This window comes from Blastocystis hominis (genome assembly GCF_000151665.1).
Source record: "Blastocystis hominis, Singapore isolate B (sub-type 7) whole genome shotgun sequence assembly, scaffold_25".
NCBI classification, from domain to species: Eukaryota; class Bigyra; order Opalinata; family Blastocystidae; genus Blastocystis; species Blastocystis hominis.
Genome location: NW_013171833.1, coordinates 17,818 through 40,875, shown reverse-complemented (window position 1 = coordinate 40,875; position 23,058 = coordinate 17,818). Strand labels below are relative to the sequence as shown.

The following is a 23,058-nucleotide window of genomic DNA, read 5'->3' as shown; positions in this document are numbered from 1 at the left end:
CAATGAATGAATGGTAGGGGAGAAAGAGAGAAGTAGTAATAGCAGCAGCAACATCCACAGCAACAACAATAATAGTAGTAGTTGTAGTAAGCAATGGACCAAACTATCTATCAAATGATTTAATCAATAATCAGAACCTACAATACGAAATCATTTCAAATCAATCCGATTGATGTTTCGTGATAACAATCAATCCTTCCATGCAAACCGACAATCAAATGATCTTCTCTTCATTTATATTTAAATCTGAATCGATTCACATAGATTCATTCAATTATGTGGATTGTTTGAAATTGATATGCATTCTTGGTATTTGTTTGTTTTCACATATCGAGTTTGTTCTTCATTTCGATCATTCCACATAACAATCTAATTGATCTATTATCCAGAATCGATCAGTAAGTATTATTGATTGATTGATTGATCCATGATGATAATAATAGTCATATTACCAATAATATGACTATTATCATGGATTTGGTTCTTTCCTTATTTCTTTATTAAACTACACACATGGTTGTTTCAATATCTCTTTCTATGATGATTACTATTATTATTATTAATCATCAATAGCTATGGATTGTTCTCAGATATTCTTATTCTTCTCATTCCTTTTACTGTTATTATTCTCATTATTGCTTGTTATTCACATACACATTGTTTGTTCTACATCAATTTGGTATTGATTCGATATCGGACACTGCATTGAGTTAACAATTCATCCATTTGGATTATTACTCATGTTATTGTTCGTTTCTATTATGTTGTTGCTGCTCATTACTTCATTTCATTTCGTTTCTGTTCTAGACATTGCTTTTGAACACATAATCTTATTATTATTCTCATTGATTTCTATTACTGTTATTATTGTTGCTGTGTCATTTTAACGAATTCATTGTCGTTATTATTGTTATTTGCTTTGTTGTTTGATAGATTCATATTATGAAAGAGTATACAGAATAGGCATCGATTCTATCAATCAATCAATCAATTATGCGTTAAACAGTTCTAAAAGCATGAACAAATGATTGAATGAATGATTGATTGAATCGATGACATTATTGATGCAGAATGAGAGTTCATTGGTTGTGATAAAGGTCTTTGTTGTTTTGTGAATCACTCCACAGAGAGAGAATCTTTCGTTCATTTATTCATTAATTCAATGATTTGTTGGTTGATTCAATCAATCAATCAATCAATCAATCAATCATGCGTTAAACAGTTATAAAACCATGAATGAATGAATGAATGAATGAATGAATGAATGATTGAATCGATGACATTATTGATGCAGAATTACAGTTCATTGGTTGTGATAAAGGTCTTTGTTGTTTTGTGAATCACTCCACAGAAAGAGAATTTTTCATTCATTCAATCATTCATTCATTGATTTGATGGTATAATCATTCAAATATCCCATTGCAATTCACATTATTGGTCCACTTTATACAGATTTAACGATATTTCCTTGTCAACAATCCATCATTCATTCTTATGGTACAAAATATACATAATCACAGTATGCACTCAATTTAAATCAATGTTTGTAGGATTACTCATTCATTCATTTGTTTTCATTCATTTGTTTGTTTTCATTTCAGTGTTGAATTGCTGAAATCGAATCGAATCCAACTCCAATATCACAACCAATCACATTCCCATTCATTTCGATTCTCTCTCATTCATTCTTCATTATCATTATCACGTATTACATTAATAAATAAATGACTGATACATATCATTGAATGGATCATGATCTTAAGCAATGAATACTATTTCTTCTTTTCTCCTTTCTTTCATCCATTCATGATACAAACCATCTCCATGCTATGCAATCTTTGTCCATCCAACTCATATTCATTCAATAGATTGTGACCAATTACACAAATCATTCCAGTACTATTCTATTCACATATAGCATACAATCTGTGATAATATCTAGGAATCATTCAGTTCCAACCACTATATACCAATCATTGTGTATTCCAACTAACAATAACGGAATTTACTACAAACTCCAATCATTCATTCATCGATTGGTTATTCCAGTACTAAGTATCAACAGTATTGTTCCTGCTACTCAGAATTAGTTATTTTATGAAAATGGATTTAACAGAATCAAACATTGTGTTAAACCAATGAAATGATAGAATCGTGTTTGTCTGGATTTTGTTTGTTTTGAAGCAAAACTATGCATGATCTATGTAATTCATTTCAGGATGTGCTAAAACAGATCCCTGTGAAATATCATCATTTCAGCTATTGTTCGTCATAATTTGTGAAAATGACTTCATTTCCATTGCTACTTCGTATATATGTTATTTTCTACTATTCTATTGCATTCTAGTATTGTTGTTGTTTTCATTCATATTGGCCATCTCTGATTATTCCACACTTACCTATCTTATTTTCACAGTATTCTATTCCATGGAGCATAATAATAAACCAAAATATACAATCAATCACAAATACACATTATTCTCTCTTCCCATACAGAATAATGATGATGATGATAACAAAACATCAACTATTCACAATCAATACTATCTGAGTAGTAACTATTGTGAAGACTCTTGTTTGTTAATACTGCTCATTCCTTCTCTCAGCTTATAACACGAACTAGCAACATTATTAGTTGTCACATTTAGAATATGAATTCATTATGGGCTTTGATACAATTCATATCACACAATATGCACCAAAATGAAACAATACACATTTGTTGTTATTCTATTGCAGATATTCATTTTCCAAGTATTGATTCAAAGTATCTCGAGACTATAGTATACAGATTAGTCATATATCAAAGGAAATACAACAATACTTATGGTAAATGACTGATTCATCCTTCCTATTTCTATTGATGAGTTCATCCATATTTGATACATGTCACATAACAAAAATGATCCTATTTTCACTATAACAAAAGCTCTTTCGATCAATAATAATATGATTTATCAACTTGTAGCCATTTTAAACCTCATTAATATGGAGCAATAGTAGTAAGGGAATGGCACTATTTGTGTGAAACCTGGTGGCAGTTTTCTTTATATGCTATTTTGCGCCATGACCACAATTGCGATTCTTTGTCCATCGTTGTAATCGACCAACCGATTCTGAGTCCTCGACTATCATTCCTAGGCTGTTTGGTCGACAATCATCGGTCAGGAAGCAGGTTTCGTGCTTTCTTACTCCAATTCCTTTCTACTATCAACCTAGTGCTCGTTTCTATTGTTGTGTTTGTTGCGTCAGTTATACATGGGTACAAGAAAGCAGTAGACGTACCTAGCTAATGTGAATTATTGTTATTTCTCTCGTATTTACATGTTTGTTTGCTTATTTGTAATGACCGAAAGCCAATGTGTGTACATTGTCATCACAAATCCATCTATTGTTGTCCATGCAAGTCATAAGTGTCTTTGGTAAAGAGAGAGCATGCATTATTCCATTCTCATACAAGATTCACCTATCAATGGTTCATTCGATTCAATCAATCCTTCCAAGTTCAGAAATCCATTTATCACTTCCATGACTGTTCTATCCAAACCCAATCAAGTCATGTTCAATATTGTGAACTCAACCAATGTGGTGACAAACACCAATGGTGAAGAGGTAACGATCTCGCCTGGTTATTATGCACTGACTGAAATCATTGCCATTCTGAACACCATGATTAATACTACATTCTCAATTACCACAATGGATACAAGTTATGAGTGTATTTGGATCCAGTCTCCATATTCTATCGATTCCATGAGGTACATATGATATCGAAACGATCATCGCAATGTTGAATGCGAGTGATACTCTATTTGAAATAGAGTATAGTGGAGAAAATGCATTTCGAATCTATAACCAGTTTGTGATTCTTTTTCTGACACAAGTTATTCATTCCTTGAATAAAGTGATTCATTTATCGAGGTGTGTGTGGAACATGAACGAAATCAAGGAACTATGGAAACCAGCTAAACGAAGAGGTGCCACTCGAGTGATCATCAGTGGATTCAAACAAAACATATACTTCATCGATCTCATCGATTTCTCTTCCAAACAACACAAATCGATACAGGAAGTATTAGGATCACAAAAGAGTACCGGATTCCACAAGAATCGTGGATACAAATATGTCCTTGTATGGATTGATGGATATTCGAAATACCTGATGACTGGGAAATTGAAAAGCAAGAGTGCTACAGAAGTCACTCATGTGATGAAGGACATCATTCAGACATATGGTGAATCACCAAAGCATATTTGCTCGGATCGAGATACCGAGTTCACCAATGCCAGCTTTCGTACCAACATCTTGAACAAGTATGATATCACCATGTATCACATGGATTCAGCGAATAAGGCAGTACTAGCTGAACGAACAATTCGAGATATCAAGGAACACATCATGGTTCCTTCCTTCCATTCAATCAATCAATGGAAAGGTGTATGGTTTGATTTGACCGATGGTGCAGTTCGTAGACACAATGCAAGGAAGAACAGAGACATCGGATATACACCCAATGAAATTTGGAACAACAACAACGATATCTTGTACACGGAGAAATCAGAACCATCCAACATGTCAGCAAAGGACACAACACCTCAATTCGATGTGGGTGATTATGTTGGAATGACACGAAGACCTCGCATTCTGGAAAAGCGATCATTGACAAGCAAATGGTCTCAGGACTTGATTGAAGTGGTTGACATTGACGATCACGTCATGCCATTGATGTACGAAGTGAAGAATGTGGAAAGCAATAGCACACAGAAGTGTTATCATTGGGAACTGCTGGCAAGCAAATGCAAACCACAACCAGCACCGCCTGTCACTCGATCCAAGAGTCGAAAGGAACCCAATGCATTGAGAGAGGCAGCAAGGTCACATCGACCCATTACGAGCACCCAGAAGAAGAAACAACCTCGCTCAGATGTTCGAAAACGATCGTGATGCTCTTCACACCTCTCAGACATACAAGAGAAGGGATATTCGTGAATGCAGAGATCATATGACTCTCACTTGTCCAATCTATTCCATTTATCAGTTTGGTATGGGAAAGGATCACAAGATTGTTGAGTGTATCGATGAATGGCATATCGAGCAAACACACACCATCCATTGAAACACTCACCTTGTATCCCTTATCCACAACCGATTCGATGGAATTACAATGTTTGAATAGGTCATCATTCTCATTGTAACATGGAATCGATGTGATTATGATAGAAAGCAGAAGATAATTCGAATTGGCATTGATTATTAAATGGTTGAGTGGATGTGTGTGTATATTCAAACAGTGTGGCCTTATTGACTTTCACAAAACACCCAGAAGGTATCGTCCATGAATATTGATGAACGCCATCCACTGTTTCACGAATGAGGACATGTTTGCCGTCGTTTTCGGGCATGTTGATGAGCATGTTGTCGAGCTTCTTGAACGTGTAATTGTTTGGATTGTTGCTGAATATGTACGACATTTATCGATTCAATTTACTTTGGTTGATTTCGTTCATAGGGTTTAATGTATACACTCTTCAAGCAAGCTCCATTCATTTTCGAATATGTGAACATATTGAATGAGAAACGAGCAAAATCCAAGACCATTGTGGAGAAGAAACTCTACAAGCTGTTGGCAAACTCGACACACGGCAAATATGTGGCGACTGGATTGAAACGAATGAAAGTGGAGTTCGTCACCACATTGGTCGTGTCCACGTTAATGAATATGACTTGATTGGGTTTGAATAGCACAGTTCTGGATGTGACGTATGGATCCTTGAACTTGCAAGGGTTAATCCATTCGAATGTACCATTACTAAGTGAATCTTGTATGAAAATGGAGTAATGCATGGGTAATCTCTATTTAACAAGGGATGGGACGCGAGGTGATAAATTGCGCGATGTGAATAAGCCTATTTTTCGACCTCATTCTTATGAAGGGCAAAAATACATATTGCCTTTGTGAGCAACAAGAAATACTCGTTGCAAGGGGTTAAAGGGCGACTTTGATCGGAATCATATTCGCGCTCTCATTGTAAATTACACACTACTAGTACAACTTCAGTAAGGTATTCAAGAAGATAGATAGATAGATAGATATCAATGTCTATTTTCTATATACATATATCTATATATCTGAAAAGTAATAGTTTGATTGTTGCCTCCAACAAATAATCAGCCAGATATGTCTCACAGCTTGATATTGGACAACTACTCATTCCCATAGAGTCCATTCTTATGGATTTCAGCTTTATCATCAACAATACTGATATCACTATTAGTGAGTAATTCTATTCATCCTAATGAGTTGGGAACCAAAGCATTTCACTTTCATCAACCAACTCAAACAGCAAGTATTATGTATACTATTGTTATTCATGCTCGTAATAGAACAACATTGTGAATCACTTTGTATCCCTATTGAAGTGGTGCACAATTCGATCCTTCCTTTAAATAGGAGATATTCTGCATTATTTGGCAGGTGGGGGATACTATATGGGTTAGAATAAGGGATAGTATTCTCTGGCAATATAACAATCTCTGATAGGTTCAGAGTGCATCAAAACGACAAAAACTGCACACCAACTATCGAAAAACCTAGAAACAGTGGAATATGAATATATCTCTATTTGTTCGTATAAAATATATTATGTATTCTACATTATTTTGCTCAGTTCTTCAACGACACACCCACCTTTCTCACAAACTCTACTATTCGATTCTACTATACACATATCACATATTATTACTATAAATGATAACCCAAAAACTGCTTATCGCTAGCTTTTCCATTTTCATTCCTATCATCATCTTCTACATACCCTATTTCTTTCTATCCCATCTATATAAAATTCCAAATGAATAGAACGAAAAACAAAACGCTTCCACTGGAAACAACACTCTTCGATCTATTCATTCCACAATATCCCATTTCCGCTCATCTCCTTCCACTTCACAGTAAAAACAACTCCCTCCCTAAATAATCCAGTTCTTCCATTCATACCCAATTTCAACACTATTTTCACAATTCCACAATTCTTCTTTATTTTTGAAACCATTTATTTTACAATAAAAGCTATTAGCTTAGTCTTACTGGGTTTGAATGTATTCAAAGTTTGTTATTGGACTTGTATGTCCTGTCTTTTGTTTTCCGACTTCTAGATGCTTTTGGCCGTTGTGTTTTCGGAGGGTAAATATTGTAGCTCCGATGGCTTCTGGCCTCAAGTTCCTGTCTTTGAAGAAGCTACCGTAGCCTGCGATATCGGTTATTTAACCAGAATGTGTATGGGAGATATGCAGTGGGGACGCATTCAGGATCATAACTGCCGTGGACCCTGGTTCCATTTTTTGATCTGTAGAGTGTGCTCCGAGTGAAGAAGTTCCTGTGCTTCAAAATGTGAAACGTGGTGAGACCATTCATCACATGTGCGACCGCGGGTACATCGAGGTAACTTGCAACATGACAGGTACCTGGGACATGAACGACATTATTGCCTACGATTGCTGTTTCTCGTGTTTTCACATTGTGACGTGGTAGACTGTGCGAGAGACAACGGATTTGCGATGACTGAAACGGAAAACTATGCGAGCAAGACCTGTACATTAGGAGAAGCGGAGCGTCTGTGCAACTTCGGAAAATGGGACAAGCCGGACTACGCGAACTGCTGTAGGTAAGCTCCTCGCCTCTGATCCTAGTCAACTACAACCACCAGTGCCAGCAGGAGAGCTACAAGACGGTGCAGTTCTACATCTCGCCATCTGCGGGCCACGCAAACGTGGAGGTGTGCGTGCTGCCGGTGCCTCGCGCGCAGGAGGACGACGAGTTCACGATCGACGACATCAAGAACAAGGGTTCCTGCACGCAAGACGTGGACGCGAACGGGCAGTACTTCCTTAGCTTCGAGCTGGAGCCGGCGAGCTACACGGCACTGATCTACGCTCACAGCGATTACTCGTTCGTGAGCATTCCGGCGCTGAGCCCGCTGCTGCAGGGAAATCGGTACGCGTTCCAGTTCACGATGCAGAGCTGCGACAACACGGCATCGTTCGAAGACTCCGATTCGTACTCGGTGACTATCAGCAATCGCTATGTGTGGTCCGGAGCGGAGCCTCCGCGTGTTGTGGTCTACTACACGAGCGATTTGTCCCTCACGCTGAAGGACATCGCGCTGTTCGACAAGAAGGAATTCACCGGAATGACCGGACTGGCCAACCATCTCTTCCAGATCGCGGGGTTGGAGCCCTTTACTGAGTACCAGATCTATGTGTTCGTGGAGGAGGCCAGCGGATCGTCGACGGTTCGTCCTCTGGTGTCGAACCGCGTGCTGGCGACCACGTACGGACTGTGTTCGGATGGCGATTGGCCTGCTGTGGGTGTGGGCATGGAGTCGCACCTGAGCTGTACGATCGGATACCACGCCTTCTACTGCTCGAAGAGTGCCAACTTCAATGCGACGTTCACGACGCGGCGCGATGATTGTTACTGTCCGGAAGAAACGGTCAACGGGTTCACCTACAACCAGACTGCCTATGGCGACTATGTGATTGATCCGATGGGAAAGCGAATGTGCGGATGGCGCGGTATCTGGGATCCGCTGCCCTCGATGAACTGTAAGGCGGAGGGACCCTGGCCCGCCACCTACGACGGCCAATACGCCGTGCTGACCTGTGATAATCAAGGATCTCTGCGACGACTGTGCAGAGCGGGAGAATGGCAGGAGATCGAAGACATGAACTGCAACTGCGGAAGGAGGGAGGAGGACGGCATCGTGTGGTACCCCGCCAACCGCGAAGAAACGATGCAGCACGACTGTATGAGCGGAACGGTCACGCGACGCTGCAGCTTCTACGGACAGTGGGAGGAGCCGATCGGCCACGACTGCCAGTGCACGGAGGACGGAATGTGGGGCGTCCAGAACCACAACAGCTCGCAGACGCGGCCGTGCGGTGAGGCGGGAACGCCGGGCAACGTGGTGACGCGTCTGTGCGGATTCAACGGGTTCTGGGGCGAGGAGGACTTGAGCCACTGCGCCTGCGACCCCAAGACCGAGAACGAAATCACCTGGGAATCCACGTTGGTGAACACAGCTGCCTGGATTCGCTGCGAGATCGGCTCCAAGGCGCGCATCTGCGTGCCGTACGGTTTCTGGGACACGCAGATCGGCGACTATGGCTGCATGTGTGCCGCGGATATGGGGTGGCCCGACACGCCCTCCGGAACGGATGTCGCGCTGCCCTGTCCCGATAACGCCCTCAAGTTCCAGCGACGTCGCTGCATGCAGAACGGAGTGTGGGGAGACGTGGACGCGATGGGCTGCTATGGATCGTGTCCTGCGTATGGACGATTCCCCGTTACGCTGTCTGGAACAACCGCGTCGATTGCCTGCGAGGAAGGCGGCGGTCGCGTGCTGATGGACTGTATGCGGAAGGTGGACGCGAACGGCGAGTACTATGGAGAATGGGACTTCGAGTCGTGGCGTGTGGAGGGCGAGTGTCGCTGCAAGAGCGTGGACGAGTTCCCCTCCGCATTCATCGATACCGACTCGGTCATTCAGTGCGACAGCGGCTCGCGTACGCAGAGGTGCGGCCGATTCACCGCGCGCTGGGAGAAGCCCGTCAACCACGACTGCATGTGCACGGTCACGGATGCTCCCGAGGGAATGCCGGAGATCTGGACGCCGCTCTTCGAAACGGCGACGGTGGACTGCGACGTGGGCAGCCGAACGGCGTATTGCGGCGGCTACGGCCACTACGAGAACAAGGACGCGTCGCAGTGCTTCTGCGGAGCGAACAGCGATTTCGAGCAGACGATGGCCGGTGCGATGGGCTCCGCGAGTTGTTCGGAAGTGGGAAGTCTGGCGCGCGAGTGCTCGGATTCGGGCTTCTGGGGCGTGGTGGATTATTCGGGCTGCTCGTGCCGCGGCCTCGACCAGATCACTGGCTATTTGCCTCTAAACTCGACGTACAATCACGAGTGTCCCGTGGGCGGATACACTGTCACGTGCAGCGAAACGGGAACGACGGTGCAGGAGCGAACGAACTGCTCGTGCCCCGCGATGAACGGCTTCCCCGAAACCCCTGCGGGCACGATCTTCGAGGAGCAGTGCGGCAGCCACTCCAAGACGGCGTACTGTGACCTCTTCGGCGAGTGGAAGAACATGAACAACACCTGCTTCTGTCCCGCGACCAGCGTGTTCCCCAAGGCGGGCTATGGCGAATATGTGGATGCCTATCTGCCGCAGTGTTACAAGGGCTATTGCAACCCCGACACGGGAGTCACGGAGTTCGACTACTCGGGCTGTAGCTGCGCGGCGATGGATCAGTGGCCCGCGATGGAGCACGGAATGAACATGACGATGGAGTGCGTGACGGGAGGCACCGCGACGGCGGTGTGCGAGATGGGCGTGCTGCGCGTGAACTACGATGACTGCAACTGTCTGGATGACAGCGGAAACGAGGTGGAAGTGGGCGACTATCTGAACTTCCCGTGCATGATCGGCTTTATTCTGAAGCAGTGCCGAGGCAACAATACGTGGTTCCATATTACCGACTCCTACTGTGGCTGCTCGTCCAACGCGACGGGCCTGGCGCTCTTCGAGATCATGGACGCCAACACGACGAAGCAGGTGCCGTGCGGTTCGGGAACGATGAGCATCACCTGCGACGCGACGGGCCACTTCGATCTGGACTCGCTGGTCAATCAGTGCAAGTGTCCCGCAGAGGACAAGTGGAGCGAAACGGATGCGGGCGAGTGGGCCAAGATCACCTGTGTCGACTCCCCCTTGAACGACGCCAAGCGCGAGTGCGGCGAGTTCGGCGTGTGGGGCGAAGCCGTCCTGCCGTGCGAGTGTCCCGCCGACGGCGAGTGGAGCGCCCAGCCCGCTGGAATCCACGAGATCGTGTGCGAGAACGGCGCGAAGATCACGCGTGAGTGCCAAGTGGACGGCTCCTGGCTGCCGCCGAATGGCTCCTGCAGAGACGACAGCTGTCCCGCGGATGGCGTGTTCCCCATCACACCCCATCTGGGCACCTACACCTACACTTGCGGCAACGGACACGTGATCGAGCGTACCTGCACAGCGGGCGTCTGGTCGACTGTGGACTGGTCGGGCTGCGGCTGCGCGGCGGACGGCGGCTTTGACGCGGTGGAGTACATCGATCCCGACCTGAACTCCATCACGGCCTTCCTCTCCTGCGGCTACGGGCAGCGCACGCGTCGCTGCACCAGCGGCATGTGGGAGGCTGTGAACTACGACGACTGCTTCTGTGCGAGCTTCGAAGCCTTGCCGCTCCGACCGGCCAACTCGACCTACAACCGAATCTGCGGCTCGGGAAGCATCGACGCGTTCTGCGACACGACCGGTAACTGGACGATCCTCCAGGACACCTGCGGCTGCGCGGAGGACTCGGACACCGTAGAGGACGTGGTGTTCCCCGCGGTTCTGCGCGGCGAGAGCGTGTCGGTGGCGTGTCTGTCGGGCTCGATGGAGCGTCGCTGCAGCCGCGCGGCGGAGTGGGAGGCGGTGGACTACGCGGACTGCCGCTGCGTGGCGGATGGCTGGACGGAGGCGCGGCCTACGGAGGAGGGCCAGCAGGCGTGCGAGGAGGGCTACTTGACCCGTGTGTGCAAGCCGAACGGTCAGTGGGGCGCGATCAGCTCGGCGTCGTGCGCGTGCGCGGCCAACGAGCTGTTCGACCGCACGGTGGTGAGCGCCTTCGCGGTGCACTACTGCGGAGTCGGGTCGGTGCGCGCGGAGTGCACGGTGTCCGGCTGGGCGAACGAGGAGGACGACGGCTGTTCTTGCGCGGCGACGAGCGAGTACCCGGTCACACCGCGCTACACGATCATGGAAGTGCCCTGCGGCGATCTGTTCGAGGGCATGAAGCGACGCGAATGTCTGGCGACGGGATTCTGGAGCGAGGAGGAGGACGTCTCGCGCTGTGTCCCATGGTGCATCGAGGTGGGCGAGTGGCCCGCCACGCGGCCCAACACCACCGTGGTGCTGGACTGTCCCGCAGAGGGCTACCTGGAAGGCTCCATCACGCGGTACTGCAACCCGAACGGTCTCTGGGAGGCGGGCGTGTCGACCTGCACGCCGCTGAAGTGCGAGGCGGAGGACGGGTTCCCGACGACGCCGTTCAACCAGACGGCCTCGAAGGCGTGTCCGGAGGGCATGGTGGGCTCGATCACGCGCCGCTGCAGTCTGGTGGGCAATACTGCGCAGTGGGAGGAGGTCGAGGACAACTGCCAGGACGCGTTCTGCACGATCGGAGACAACAGCTATGCGCACAACGAGACGGTGACGCTGTCGTGTGCGGAGGGCATGGTGGGTCGGAAGGTCCAGGTGTGCCGCACGGGCGTGTGGGAAGTGCTGGAAGACACGTGCGTGGCGGTGGTGTGCCCCGCGGACGAAGCGGCTGGGTACCCGGAAGGCTACTTCGGTCAAGTGTTCCATAAGAACTGCGATGTGGACTACTCGGGCATGATCACCTATCGCTGCAACGCCTATCAGCAGTGGGAATATGTGACGGGTTCCTGCCAGCCCATCCTGCCGATGCTGCGTTGTGTGCCGGCCGATGGCGCGACGGACGTGGCGCTGTCGACGATGACCGATGCCAACCAATACACTGTCTACTGCACGAGCAATGTGCGCGTGGGCGAGGTGATCAACGACCAATTCGAGCACATGAACATCCACATCGTGTTTGAATTGGCCGAGGCCACGTTCTCCTATCCCACCACCGCGATCTTCATCTCCGACTACACCATTGGCTTCGCCTTCGATGGCTCCTTCCCGCCGTCCTGCGAAGGCACGCTTTATATCAATGCCAACAGCTTCGTGTCCCGAAATGGCCTCACCTTCCCCGCGGAAACCCTCATAGCGACCTTCTCGACCCGCGCCGGCGTTCCGTTGGCGCCTCCTCCAATTCTGGAGAGTGCGATCCGCATCACGGAAGTGGACTACGCGCACCGCAGCGTGTCTCTGCAGATCGATGTTCCCTACAGCAGTGCCATCTACGATGAAGCGCAGATTGCCTTTATCGGCAGCAATCTGCAGAGCCAGTTCTTCCAGACGAGTTCCGTGTTCGTTGAGGGCGCTATTCTGAACAGCGTGATCCCCATCACTTGGCGTGTCCGCAAGGGCGCCTACTGGTCCGCCTTCGCGTCCTTCTCCGTCTACCGCCCCGTCGTGCTGCTGCCTCCCTCCGCGCCCGTCGTGGCTTCCTTCGAAGCCACGCAGGTGCGCTGGGTCTGGTCGGCAGGCGAGCTCTTCGGGCAGGCCTTCGTCGGTTACCATTACCAGCTCTTCGCCGCCGACGCGCTCCTCCAAGAGGGCGACGTCCAGCAACCCGAGCTGTCGCTCTCTCTTGAAGCGGGCGTGGCTTACTCGCTGCGCGTGGCGCTGTGCTCCGCCGCGTGCTCCATCCTCTCCGAGGCCTCCTCTCCCATCACCCTCGCCGCGTATGTCGTCGCGCCCGGCGCGGTGCAGAACCTCGAGGTGGCCGCGCTCTCCTCGACCTCGCTGCGCGTGCAGTGGGCAGAGCCGGCGGAGCTGGGCGGCGCCAGCATTCGGTACTACGTGGTGCGACGCTCGTCGATGGCGTCGATGGCCGTGATTGAGAGCGAAGTCACCACCACGAACTGCTTCCTGGACTTGCAGAACCTGCAGAACCTGCAGAACCTGCAGCAAGCGCCCATCTATCTGAGCGTCGCCGCGTTCAACGGCTATCTCTCCCGCCAAGAGAAGATCACCGCGGTTTTGGAGGCGCTGGCTGCGGAGTGGCGGTGGAATCAGGACGAGGGCATTGAGTGGGACTCTGCGGTGGCCATTACTGGATCCTTCAATTATCTCTGTACTGCCACGTGTGAGCTTCGCGCTCCCGCGTATTCTTCCTTCCGCCGAACCGTCTCGTTCCCCGCGGGACGCGAGGTCTCGTACGTGTTCGACGGTCTGATCCCCGCGACTTCCTACACGCTGGAGTGCGTCACGAGTGAAGTGGGCAGTGCCGAGTCGATCACTACGCAATTCTCCGTGTCTACGATGGCCACGTCGGAATTCGTTCCGGTGTTGGTGGTGGACGGCGAGCCAACCTCCTCGCTCACCGTATCGGTCTCCGTAACCACGAATCTCCTCGGCGATCTGGTCTGTTACGTGGCTCCCTACGAAGGTGTGCAGAGTCGACCGGGCTCTCTGGATCTCTTCCTGTCCAACTGGGCGCAGAACGCCACCGTGGTCTCCGTTACCGATCCCTTCCGCTTCCTCTTCGCCTACGACGTCACCGGTGCGCTCATCCGTGCCGACCTCGTTTATCACGCCTGGTGCGCCGTGGGTCGCGACATTTCCACGATCCAGACTGACGGCTCCATCCGTACCGACTACGTCGTCTTCCCCGATTACGCCGATTCCACGATTTCACGATCCACGCTGCGGCTGCGCCGCACGCTGCAGACCACGCCGTTCGAAGTGCTCAGCATCACCCCCGCGGAGTTCGCGCGCGACGTGGACCCCCACAGCGACATCGTCATCACCTTCTCGACCCCCGCTGAGCGCGGCCCCGGCTCGATCTCCCTGCGGAGCAGCCAGAACCACGTGATCCGCGTGGAGGAGAACGACGTGAGCTGCGTATACACGAAGTGCACGCTGCGACTGAGCGACGGACTGCTGCCGTTCGAGAAGTATGTGATGAATGTGGATGCAGATGCGTTCCTGGCGCAGGGCCAGCCGCTGCAAAATGAAGTGAAGAACTGGTTCTTCCGGACAGGAGGTGTGCGGTGCGATACGCGGTTTGTGGGTCGCGGGATGAGCGATGCGAAGATGTGTCAGTGCTTCTCAGTGGAGAATGCGTGCCAGTGCGAGTGTGGAGAGACAAGCGTGCTGAGAGAGTTGTAAGCATTCGTTTGTAGAGTTTTGTTTGTTGGGATAAGGGTGTTGTGTTGTGTTGTGTTGGAAGCAACATCATTAAAGATCGAAGTGAATCGTTTGTGTGGATAGAAAAACAAACAGGTAAACTCAAGGAATCTAATAGAAACAGACCAAACTTGCCTTCGCGATACATTTTTATGAACCTTCTCGCAGAAGAAATCGCATCCTGACCAAATCGATCCATCATTCGATCGATCAACACATCCACGTTATCCGTGGGTTCTTTCAGCCCCACTTGCTCCACATAACTAAAATTCTGCTTGGAATTCAAAAGAAAAAGAAGGTAGTCCGCGATCTCCCCCTCACCCACAACACTGTCCTTCACAGATCCACACAGCGCCAGTTTCATTCCCACTTCTGGGTCGGAGACGCTCGGCAGAAAGATTCCAGGCGTGTCGATCATGTAAACATCCGGATCGTTGTGGACTTTGGTCGAAGCAACGCGTTTGGTGATGCCAGGAACGCCTCCAACGTGTGGACTCTTCTCTGCCGGTAATTCCATACCGTGTACAGCTACTCTTTCGGAAATCCAACGAGGATTTTTGGATGTGCCGGATAATGCTGCTCTTTCCCACGTTTGGTATTCCCATAACCGCGAAATAGCTTCCCACAGAGACAAATCGCTTTTGCTTGATAGACATCAGAGTCGGAACGATTGCGTTCATATTCATTTTCGTTTTGGTGGAGGTGAGTAAAACGTGGTCATTGGTTCGTTTGTAATAATCAAGGAGAGCTCGCTGATCTTGCTTTGAGATGAGATCACTTCGATGTAACAAAATAAGTCGAGGCTTGTTGGCCAAAGACTTTTCTACTTCAGTGTTGATGGATGAAAAAGGAATCTATATCTAAAATAGGTGCTGTTTCTACTCGAGCATCTCGGACTTCCACCATGATATCAACATTGTGGCAGAGTTTCTTCACCGTGTTGAGTGCTTTTGTCATATGCCCCGGAAACCTATTCCTAAGTGAATTGCTAACAGGTTGTACCAAACAATATCATTTGAAAAGATAAACGAGGTGCGAAACAACCCTTGCATCTTTCCTTGCTCAAATCGATTTTTACCCTTTTGTGAATCAATGTTCTTTTTTGGATAAACACAAGGTATAATCAGTGATAGATTATAATAGTTTTTTGACCAAATGAGAGTTTGAAAATGGCATCTTATTCAGTATGTATGTTGAGATTATATGGCTATCAATTTCAATGCGTTTTTAATAGTTTCGTACCGTTTCCATGCTATTTTGTCGAATTGGAATAATTCCCCTCTTTTGACCTTTTGAAATCATGCGTTGGAAGATGTGCTATTCATTCAAAAACTTTTCTTGTGGATGGAATCGAATCGCTTTCTCTCCATTTCGCTTTTCCTTCTTTCGTTCTTCTATATTGCTTACCACACATTCCAACATTGCTGCTTATTTGATAATAAATAATAATTATTTTTAATGTTTTTAATCCAATCCAAAAACCTCTCCATACTCATCAACAACTTCCTTTATTTAACAAATACCCAATACATGAAATGGTTTATCTATTTTAATTGAAAGAGAAACTCTAATACTTTCTTGCACGTTGATATAGGAACATGGAAATCTTAGAATCTCTCACATCACAAAACCAAAGTATCCTCTTACATTCTCTGAATCCACTCTAACAAGAAGTTGAAGATCCGAGCTAAGAATCGATTGATAACGATGAATATCTTGTACAGCGTAGACTCGAACTTCGAAATACCTGCATTTTTCTCAATTTTAGCGAGTAAGAACTTTTTGGAGTCAATTGAAGCCTTTGTTTGAGAAATCTCCCTGTTGTATAAGCTGATCGTCGACTGCACTTTATTGATTCTTGTTTTCAAATTTTCAATACGAGGGTATTGCTTCTTTTCCATAGATTTCATCTCCTCATCCATTTCGTTGATGATGGCGTCTAGCTTCTCCTTTTGATTATATTCCCACATTTTTTACCTACAATTTCGTCATAGAGCCTATTTATCTCCTTTTTAAGGTCTTTTTCCTGTGTTTTCTACAATTCACTTCGAATTCGATATCAAACATCTTTCACCACTTCATTATCTACAGTAATCTCTATTTCCTCCGTGAACCCTATCGTACAGATAATGCACAAGACCGCAAGCCATAGAAGCAATTCTACTCTTCATCCTCTCATCCCGCGTGTACTCCGCATGCCACACCTCACTCCACAGTAACTCAAACAATACTATGTGAACAAACAACGTACCCATCATCAACTATCACCACATTTCACTCGCTTCTCCATGCTAATCTCCCTCAAATCCGTCACAGCTCGACTCACATCCATGAACCGTTTCTCCTGGTACGGCTTCGGCAGATACGTCTGGTTCTTGTTGTACCCATACTGATACCCCACTCCATACCCCAGCTCCTCCATGCTTTCAATCGGCGCGTTCCGAATGTGCAGCGGCACCGGCGGGTTCTCCCCCGTCCGCACCAGCTCCCGCACGCGGTTGTACGCCAGCGCCACCTCGTTCGACTTGGCCGCGAGCGCCAAGTACGCAGCACACTCGGTCAGCGCCAGCGCGCACTCGGGCAGTCCGATCGTGCTGCACGCCTGGTAGCACGCCGAGGCCAGCAGCACCGCGTGCGGGTCCGCCAGCCCCACGTCCTCCGAGGCCATCACCAGCAGCCGCCGAGCGATAAACCTACCGCCTTGATCGCCTGCTCTGCGCCTACAGCGGATCCTCGCCGCCCTCGATCATCCGCGCCAGCCAATAGATCGCCGCCTGCACGTCGCTGCCTCTCTAATCAAGAACCTCGCTACGCGCCCCACGATCGATTTCTGCAGAGCCGACGCGATGTTGTAGTGCTCTTCCCCGCGGTTATCGTACCGAACGAACCGCTGCGTCATCGCACTATCCACCATTTCCCGCGAAATCTCCCTAGCCGTGAGGGTTTCCACGTTTCCACACTTCTGCGGAGCGTGCAGAACGCAGCTGGCGCAGGCGTCCGCCAAATTCAAAGCCATTCGCGCGTCGCCGTCGCAGCGTTCCGCGATTATTTCCAAAATCTCGCTAGAAAAAACCGCCTAGGTTCGATGCATCCCCGCGGTTCTACGCCGCTTTTCTGGATGTAGATGTCCTCTGTGATGGCGCGTGTGAGAAGGTGGAGAAGATCGGAGCGGCTCAGCGGCTGCAATTCGATGACGCGACAGCGCGAAATGAGCGCCTGAAAGTAAAAAAAGTCCCGATTTTTGGACTTTGTTGAGGGAAAAGGAAGGGTTTTCGGTGGTGGCGCCGATGAGGATGAGCTTGCCGGACTCGATGGAGGGGAGGAAGATGTCCTGCTGCTTCTTGTTGAAGCGGTGGATTTCGTCCATGAAGAGGATGGTGGGAAGATGTCGAAGTCGATATTCGTTTTCCGCCTGCTCTGCGACTGTTCGGATGTCCTGAACACCTGCAGTGCAGCAGGACAGCGAACGGAAGGGGCAGCGAGTGTGGTGGGATATGATCATGGCAATGCTGGTTTTTCCGCAACCAGGAGGACCGAATAGAATTGTAGATGGAGGAGGATCGTGCTCGAGGAGGGTTCGTATAACCGCATCTTGACCAAACAAGTCAGGATTTCCCTAGAAGTTAGGGAATGTCGATTCTATAAACATAAAGATCTTTAAATTCGGTAGGACGAACTCGCTCCGCAAGGGGTTGTCTTTCGTTGTATACTTTTCGAGAAACCTTTGGACTCTGTCGTACACTTGCTGGTGGTTCGGCCTGGGACTCGATTTGAGTGAATGTTGGTTTTAGGGGAGATTGCGATAGGATTGATTCGGGGATTTTTTTAATTGGCGAGGCGTTCACGGATTTTTTGTTTAGTTCAAGACATTGCTCAATGTGCTCTTCAATGATTGATTTCGGAATCTGCACAGTATTGGAGGCATAGAAGGGGTACGTTTTCAAAGCACACTGGACATTGGAGACGCAGTTCCTCGGATGAAGATGAAGCGCCTTCCTTTTGAGATCCCTTGTGTTTGGATCGACTAAAGGATATGGTGGCCTGGTGGAGCCGTCGAGAACTCATCCAAGGCAAAAACTTAAAAAAATGGGAGGGAAACAAACAGGCAAAAAAGACAATGAACTAATACTCTAAAATCCGTAAGCGTTCTGATTCATACGCGTCGTTATCAGCTAAACGTAAGAGACGACCCAACGACCCTACCTGAATGACCATAGCGAGACCAACAGCAAAGTACGTTCCGTACTTCTGGAAGAACGTCTTGGGCTTGGCAACAATAATCTTCTTTCCCATCAGAATCACTCGCTCATCCGAATCCTTTAAATCAACCTGGAATTTCAGCATCTTTCCAGGAAGCAGAGACAGCTCGTAGTATGCGTTAGGAATTCGCTCAAGGGCACCTGAAGTGTACTAGACATAAGGCTGACAAGAACAAGTGATACAAAGAATTCATCCTTAATGAACTGGTCAAATTTGATAGAAAGCTGCTTTTTCACCTCCTCGTCCGCTCCAGGCTCAAAAAGATTCACATCCGCCGTAAAGTTGTCGGAGGTAGAAACCAACAGTTGGTAAGGCTTGCGCTTTTCTTCCCGGGTGGGGAGATCAATCTCTGCAAGCACCAATTCGCTGGGGATATCGCTTTTGGTCACATTGAACATACGTTGCTCTGAAAGACCAATAAGGTCTCCAGAAGAAATAGACACTTTCGACTGCATCAAAATCCACGATCCCTGAAGTTCATTGTACAAATTGAAATAGAAAGCCTTTTTCCTTGCTGCTTCTGCCAACGATAACGCACAAAGTACAACCAAAACGTAAAGACAACTCTTGTTCATTCTTTTATAAAATTGTGTGGAGGTTTGCGAGGGTATATTCCGTGCAGATAATGATAGATTGGCGCAAAGTGGCTTGCATTCGTGTTCTGCAGTTTATGCTCTGCAGTCTACACATATCTAACGAGCAAACGATCCATTCAGACCATTATTCACCAACTTTGCGCAGCCCCGTCAATCCACCTCTAAAATCGATTGGGCAGTACGAATAAGGTATTTCGCCTTGATACAAGGCAATACGCAATAGGGTCCGTTCGTCTTCAAAATGTCCCAATTTCTCCATTTCCCCATTGTAGTCATCTCGACAAAGAACTCAAGGGAAAGATGCATCCTCTTCTCATTGGTACTCTTGTATTCGTTATATTGGGAGTTGTCGGAACTCTTGTTGTTTTAGCGCTCTACAAGTGTAAGAAAATGTCTCGAACCGCAGCAGAGTAATCTTCGTTGTTTTCCCTTTACTGTTCAGAGCCGGAGTGATTATCGCGATTCTCTCTGCGGTGTGTATGTGGATGATTTGGAGTTGCGTGTATATGATGCAGGTAGGAGCACGCGTTTGATCTTGAAATTTGCAGATGAATCCTCTCCTAGCGCCCATAAAGAACGAAGCTGGTTCTAGATAAGAATTGTGCCCTATATTTCGTGTTTGTTGCTTCAAACATGGTACAAACTTTGCCGATGACTTACTAAGTCCTATCAAAAATAAAATCCATCATCATCAACATCGTCTTTCAAAAACAGGCGTTATGGTTGTGCTTCCCTCGGAGGCGTGTCCTTCTGAGGAATGTCCATCGAGCTAGGGTAATAGTAAAGGAAACATTGCAGGTCGGTATTCTGTGAAAACGGCACCTGGGTCAGTGCCTGAATATCGGAAGCCGGTAGATTTATAAAGAGATGAATCAGTCTCCTTCGCGTCACCCTCTCCTCCAAGGCCTACACAGCTCGCTCGATGCCCTTCGGCGACCCCGTAATGACCGCCTCGCGATAGAACTTGCCCTCGGGCACATCTTCGCGTCTCTGCAGCGAGATCGTGCACAGCGTGCTCTGGTTGATGAAGCGCAGGTTGTTCCCCTTCCTCCCCAGCACGCCCCCGCACAGCGAGCACGGGATCCCGATCGTCACCTGCCCCTTCGACGGCTGCCCGCTGATGTAAGTGTACTGCGTTCCTGGCGGCGCTGGCTTCGCCTGGTACTTCCGGAGCAGCGGCTGGCCGAGCGGGTAATTGAACGCGCCCACCGGACCTACCGGACCCACCGGACCCACTGGACCCATTGAAGCCATTGGACCCATTGGACCCATTGGACCCATTGGACCCATTGAAGCCATGGGGGCGGAGGAGGCGGGTCCCGCGGGGCTGCGGAAGGAGTTGACGGCGGGGTTGTCGACAAAGGGAGGAAGGGCGAGCGGGTCGGGGAAGAAGGAGGCGTTGGGGGAGGGAAAGAGCGGGCGCTGCATGTAGAAGGCGGGGTGGTCCGGAGAGAGGTAGGGAGGAGCCGCGGCGGGGAAGGCGGAGGGCTGCGATGAGGGTCGATTCTCGGAGGTGGAAACGGGGGCTGGGACGGAAGTGGAAGAAGAAGAAGAAGAAGAAGAAGAGGGAGGAATGGGAGTGGAGGAGGGAAGGGACGCAGAGGCCGAGGCGGAAATCGAAGTCGAAGGGACCGTTGAGGAGGTTGAGGGAGCCAACGGAGCCAAAGAAGCCGCTGAAGAAGCCGCTGAAGGAGCCGCTGAAGAAGCCAACGGAGCCAACGGAGCCAACGGAGCGATGGAAATGTCCAGAAGCGATTTGTTGGGAGCGATGGAACCAGGCAATGAAGTGGAAGCGGATGATGGAAGAGTGGAAGGAATCGTGGGGATCGTGGGGATCGTGGAAACTGTGGAAGCAGTAGAAGCAGTGGAAGCGGGAGGAGAAGTGAAAGGAACGCTGCTGGGCGGATCTACGCTTGAATGCGATGCGAAGGCACGACGGATGGTCGATCCATTCACGAAGCCAGCGCCCGCACCGGCTCCATGGGTCGCAGAAACGCCCGTGGAGGGAGTTTCACTGGAAGATTTCAAGTGAATCGTTAAGAACCACCAACCATCGATTCATTCATTCCTTCTTGCTTAGGATATAAAGTTCAGATCAGCGGTGGTCTTCTTATTGAGCGGATAGGGCGAGACCAGTCCGAGAATATCTTCAATGCAGCGCACAATGCTCTCCGCCACACCTTCGATATACAAATAGCCATCCGAGCTCGTGGTGTGGTGCCCACCCACGATAGGAGCATAGACATGGCAGTTGAACTCCGTTAGAAATCGCTGCAGATTGCTGCCCTTCTTCCCGATCACCGAGTTCACAATAGGAGTACTGAGGATCAATTTCAGCAGCACGACGTGCGGATCCTACGCTCACAGATCCTCTCGCAGGGCTACGATCTCGTGGTGAACCACCCAGTCGCGAACCATCGACTCGATCTGTCGTTTGGCGTCGGCGACTGCGCCGCCCGGCCCCGCCAAATCCACTCCTCGCGTCGAAAAGCCGGTGCAGGCGGAGATGTCGGGCGAAGGAGTGATGACAACGGAGGGGAACTTGCCCTGAATGTAGGACTTCGAACTGTCTTGCGGACACAGACGGTAGAAGGCTTGGATGGGGACGAACATGCGAATGGAAAGATCGCCGGGGTAGTTCTCGATGCTGTTTCCACCCGTGAAATCTTTGATGTAGTGGCTGGCTTGCGTAACATTCTCGGGACTGCCGATAATCAGCACAGAACGATTTCGACGGTCTGAAGGCGATTCGGTATCGGATGAAATGCGAATCTGCGTAACACGGACGAAAAAACGAATCTACTTCAACATGATACTCGTCGTTCAGTCGTTTGACGTTCGAGCCAACCTTCCCGATCAACTTTCCGGCACTACTCCAGGGAATGATGATTTGCTCCGAGTATTGGGAATCCGGTTGACCATCGCCCTTGTTAGGGAGTACCCCCAATATCTGGCTAATTGAATTGCAAATATTCTTCGTAGAACCACTAATTGTTACACAGCGCTCATTTGTTCCTTTGAATACAGATGGGTCGTTTGAAATATTGATTTTCACATTGAAATGATCCTAAAAATGTTAACTACAAACAACTGACATACCATAAGATCACTAATAAAGGTTTTCCCTCGTATCATGATGGAAGCCAAACTTCGCTCGTTTGCAAGAATACGTAAAAACATGGGTTCGGGGGTGAATGAAGAGGAAGCGAGCTGTGGATCTCCCTCCATATCATACGGACGCTTGCGGAGATTGCTGGGAAGCTGTCCGTAATTCATTGCACTTTCTGAGTTTCTAAGA

The 23,058-nt window shown here is 48.5% G+C and overlaps 9 protein-coding genes; 2 read left to right on the top strand and 7 right to left on the bottom strand.

Moving 5' to 3' along the window:
- Window positions 1-5,614: 5,614 nt before the first annotated feature.
- Window positions 5,615-6,626, bottom strand: GSBLH_T00003096001 (uncharacterized protein; the record flags this gene model as incomplete). XM_013041770.1 has 2 exons in its annotated part: window positions 6,392-6,626; window positions 5,615-6,360 (listed from the first exon to the last, which is right to left on the bottom strand). The coding sequence occupies exon 2, from the start codon at window positions 5,843-5,845 to the stop codon at window positions 5,615-5,617; it is 231 nt and encodes a 76-aa protein (XP_012897224.1). The 5' UTR covers window positions 5,846-6,360; window positions 6,392-6,626.
- A 1,387-nt stretch (window positions 6,627-8,013) lies between these two features.
- On the top strand, window positions 8,014-14,886 carry GSBLH_T00003095001 (uncharacterized protein; the record flags this gene model as incomplete). Its single annotated transcript, XM_013041769.1, has 1 exon — window positions 8,014-14,886. The coding sequence occupies one exon, from the start codon at window positions 8,014-8,016 to the stop codon at window positions 14,884-14,886; it is 6,873 nt and encodes a 2,290-aa protein (XP_012897223.1).
- Window positions 14,887-15,221: 335 nt separating this feature from the next.
- GSBLH_T00003094001 (uncharacterized protein) lies at window positions 15,222-15,861 on the bottom strand (the record flags this gene model as incomplete). Its single annotated transcript, XM_013041768.1, has 2 exons — window positions 15,222-15,758; window positions 15,787-15,861. The coding sequence occupies 2 exons, from the start codon at window positions 15,859-15,861 to the stop codon at window positions 15,222-15,224; spliced, it is 612 nt and encodes a 203-aa protein (XP_012897222.1).
- Window positions 15,862-16,471: 610 nt separating this feature from the next.
- Window positions 16,472-17,118, bottom strand: GSBLH_T00003093001 (uncharacterized protein; the record flags this gene model as incomplete). XM_013041767.1 has 5 exons in its annotated part: window positions 17,095-17,118; window positions 16,970-17,064; window positions 16,886-16,939; window positions 16,552-16,853; window positions 16,472-16,520 (listed from the first exon to the last, which is right to left on the bottom strand). The coding sequence occupies exons 1-5, from the start codon at window positions 17,099-17,101 to the stop codon at window positions 16,472-16,474; spliced, it is 507 nt and encodes a 168-aa protein (XP_012897221.1). The 5' UTR covers window positions 17,102-17,118.
- Window positions 17,119-17,152: 34 nt separating this feature from the next.
- Window positions 17,153-18,406, bottom strand: GSBLH_T00003092001 (uncharacterized protein; the record flags this gene model as incomplete). XM_013041766.1 has 5 exons in its annotated part: window positions 17,153-17,597; window positions 17,629-17,696; window positions 17,726-17,980; window positions 18,010-18,120; window positions 18,152-18,406. The coding sequence occupies 5 exons, from the start codon at window positions 18,404-18,406 to the stop codon at window positions 17,162-17,164; spliced, it is 1,125 nt and encodes a 374-aa protein (XP_012897220.1). The 3' UTR covers window positions 17,153-17,161.
- Window positions 18,407-19,011: 605 nt separating this feature from the next.
- On the bottom strand, window positions 19,012-19,702 carry GSBLH_T00003091001 (uncharacterized protein). XM_013041765.1 has 3 exons: window positions 19,347-19,702; window positions 19,108-19,314; window positions 19,012-19,076 (listed from the first exon to the last, which is right to left on the bottom strand). Exons 1-3 carry the CDS (start codon window positions 19,560-19,562, stop codon window positions 19,035-19,037), a joined length of 465 nt encoding a protein of 154 aa, XP_012897219.1. The 5' UTR covers window positions 19,563-19,702; the 3' UTR covers window positions 19,012-19,034.
- Window positions 19,703-20,038: 336 nt separating this feature from the next.
- On the top strand, window positions 20,039-20,372 carry GSBLH_T00003090001 (uncharacterized protein). XM_013041764.1 has 3 exons: window positions 20,039-20,170; window positions 20,203-20,275; window positions 20,309-20,372. Exons 1-3 carry the CDS (start codon window positions 20,061-20,063, stop codon window positions 20,354-20,356), a joined length of 231 nt encoding a protein of 76 aa, XP_012897218.1. The 5' UTR covers window positions 20,039-20,060; the 3' UTR covers window positions 20,357-20,372.
- Window positions 20,373-20,397: 25 nt separating this feature from the next.
- On the bottom strand, window positions 20,398-21,005 carry GSBLH_T00003089001 (uncharacterized protein; the record flags this gene model as incomplete). XM_013041763.1 has 3 exons in its annotated part: window positions 20,398-20,426; window positions 20,457-20,640; window positions 20,671-21,005. The coding sequence occupies 2 exons, from the start codon at window positions 21,003-21,005 to the stop codon at window positions 20,478-20,480; spliced, it is 498 nt and encodes a 165-aa protein (XP_012897217.1). The 3' UTR covers window positions 20,398-20,426; window positions 20,457-20,477.
- Window positions 21,006-22,811: 1,806 nt separating this feature from the next.
- GSBLH_T00003088001 (uncharacterized protein) lies at window positions 22,812-23,036 on the bottom strand (the record flags this gene model as incomplete). The annotated part of the gene is made up of 1 exon (XM_013041762.1): window positions 22,812-23,036. One exon carries the CDS (start codon window positions 23,034-23,036, stop codon window positions 22,812-22,814), a length of 225 nt encoding a protein of 74 aa, XP_012897216.1.
- Between the last annotated feature and the right edge of the window lie 22 nt (window positions 23,037-23,058).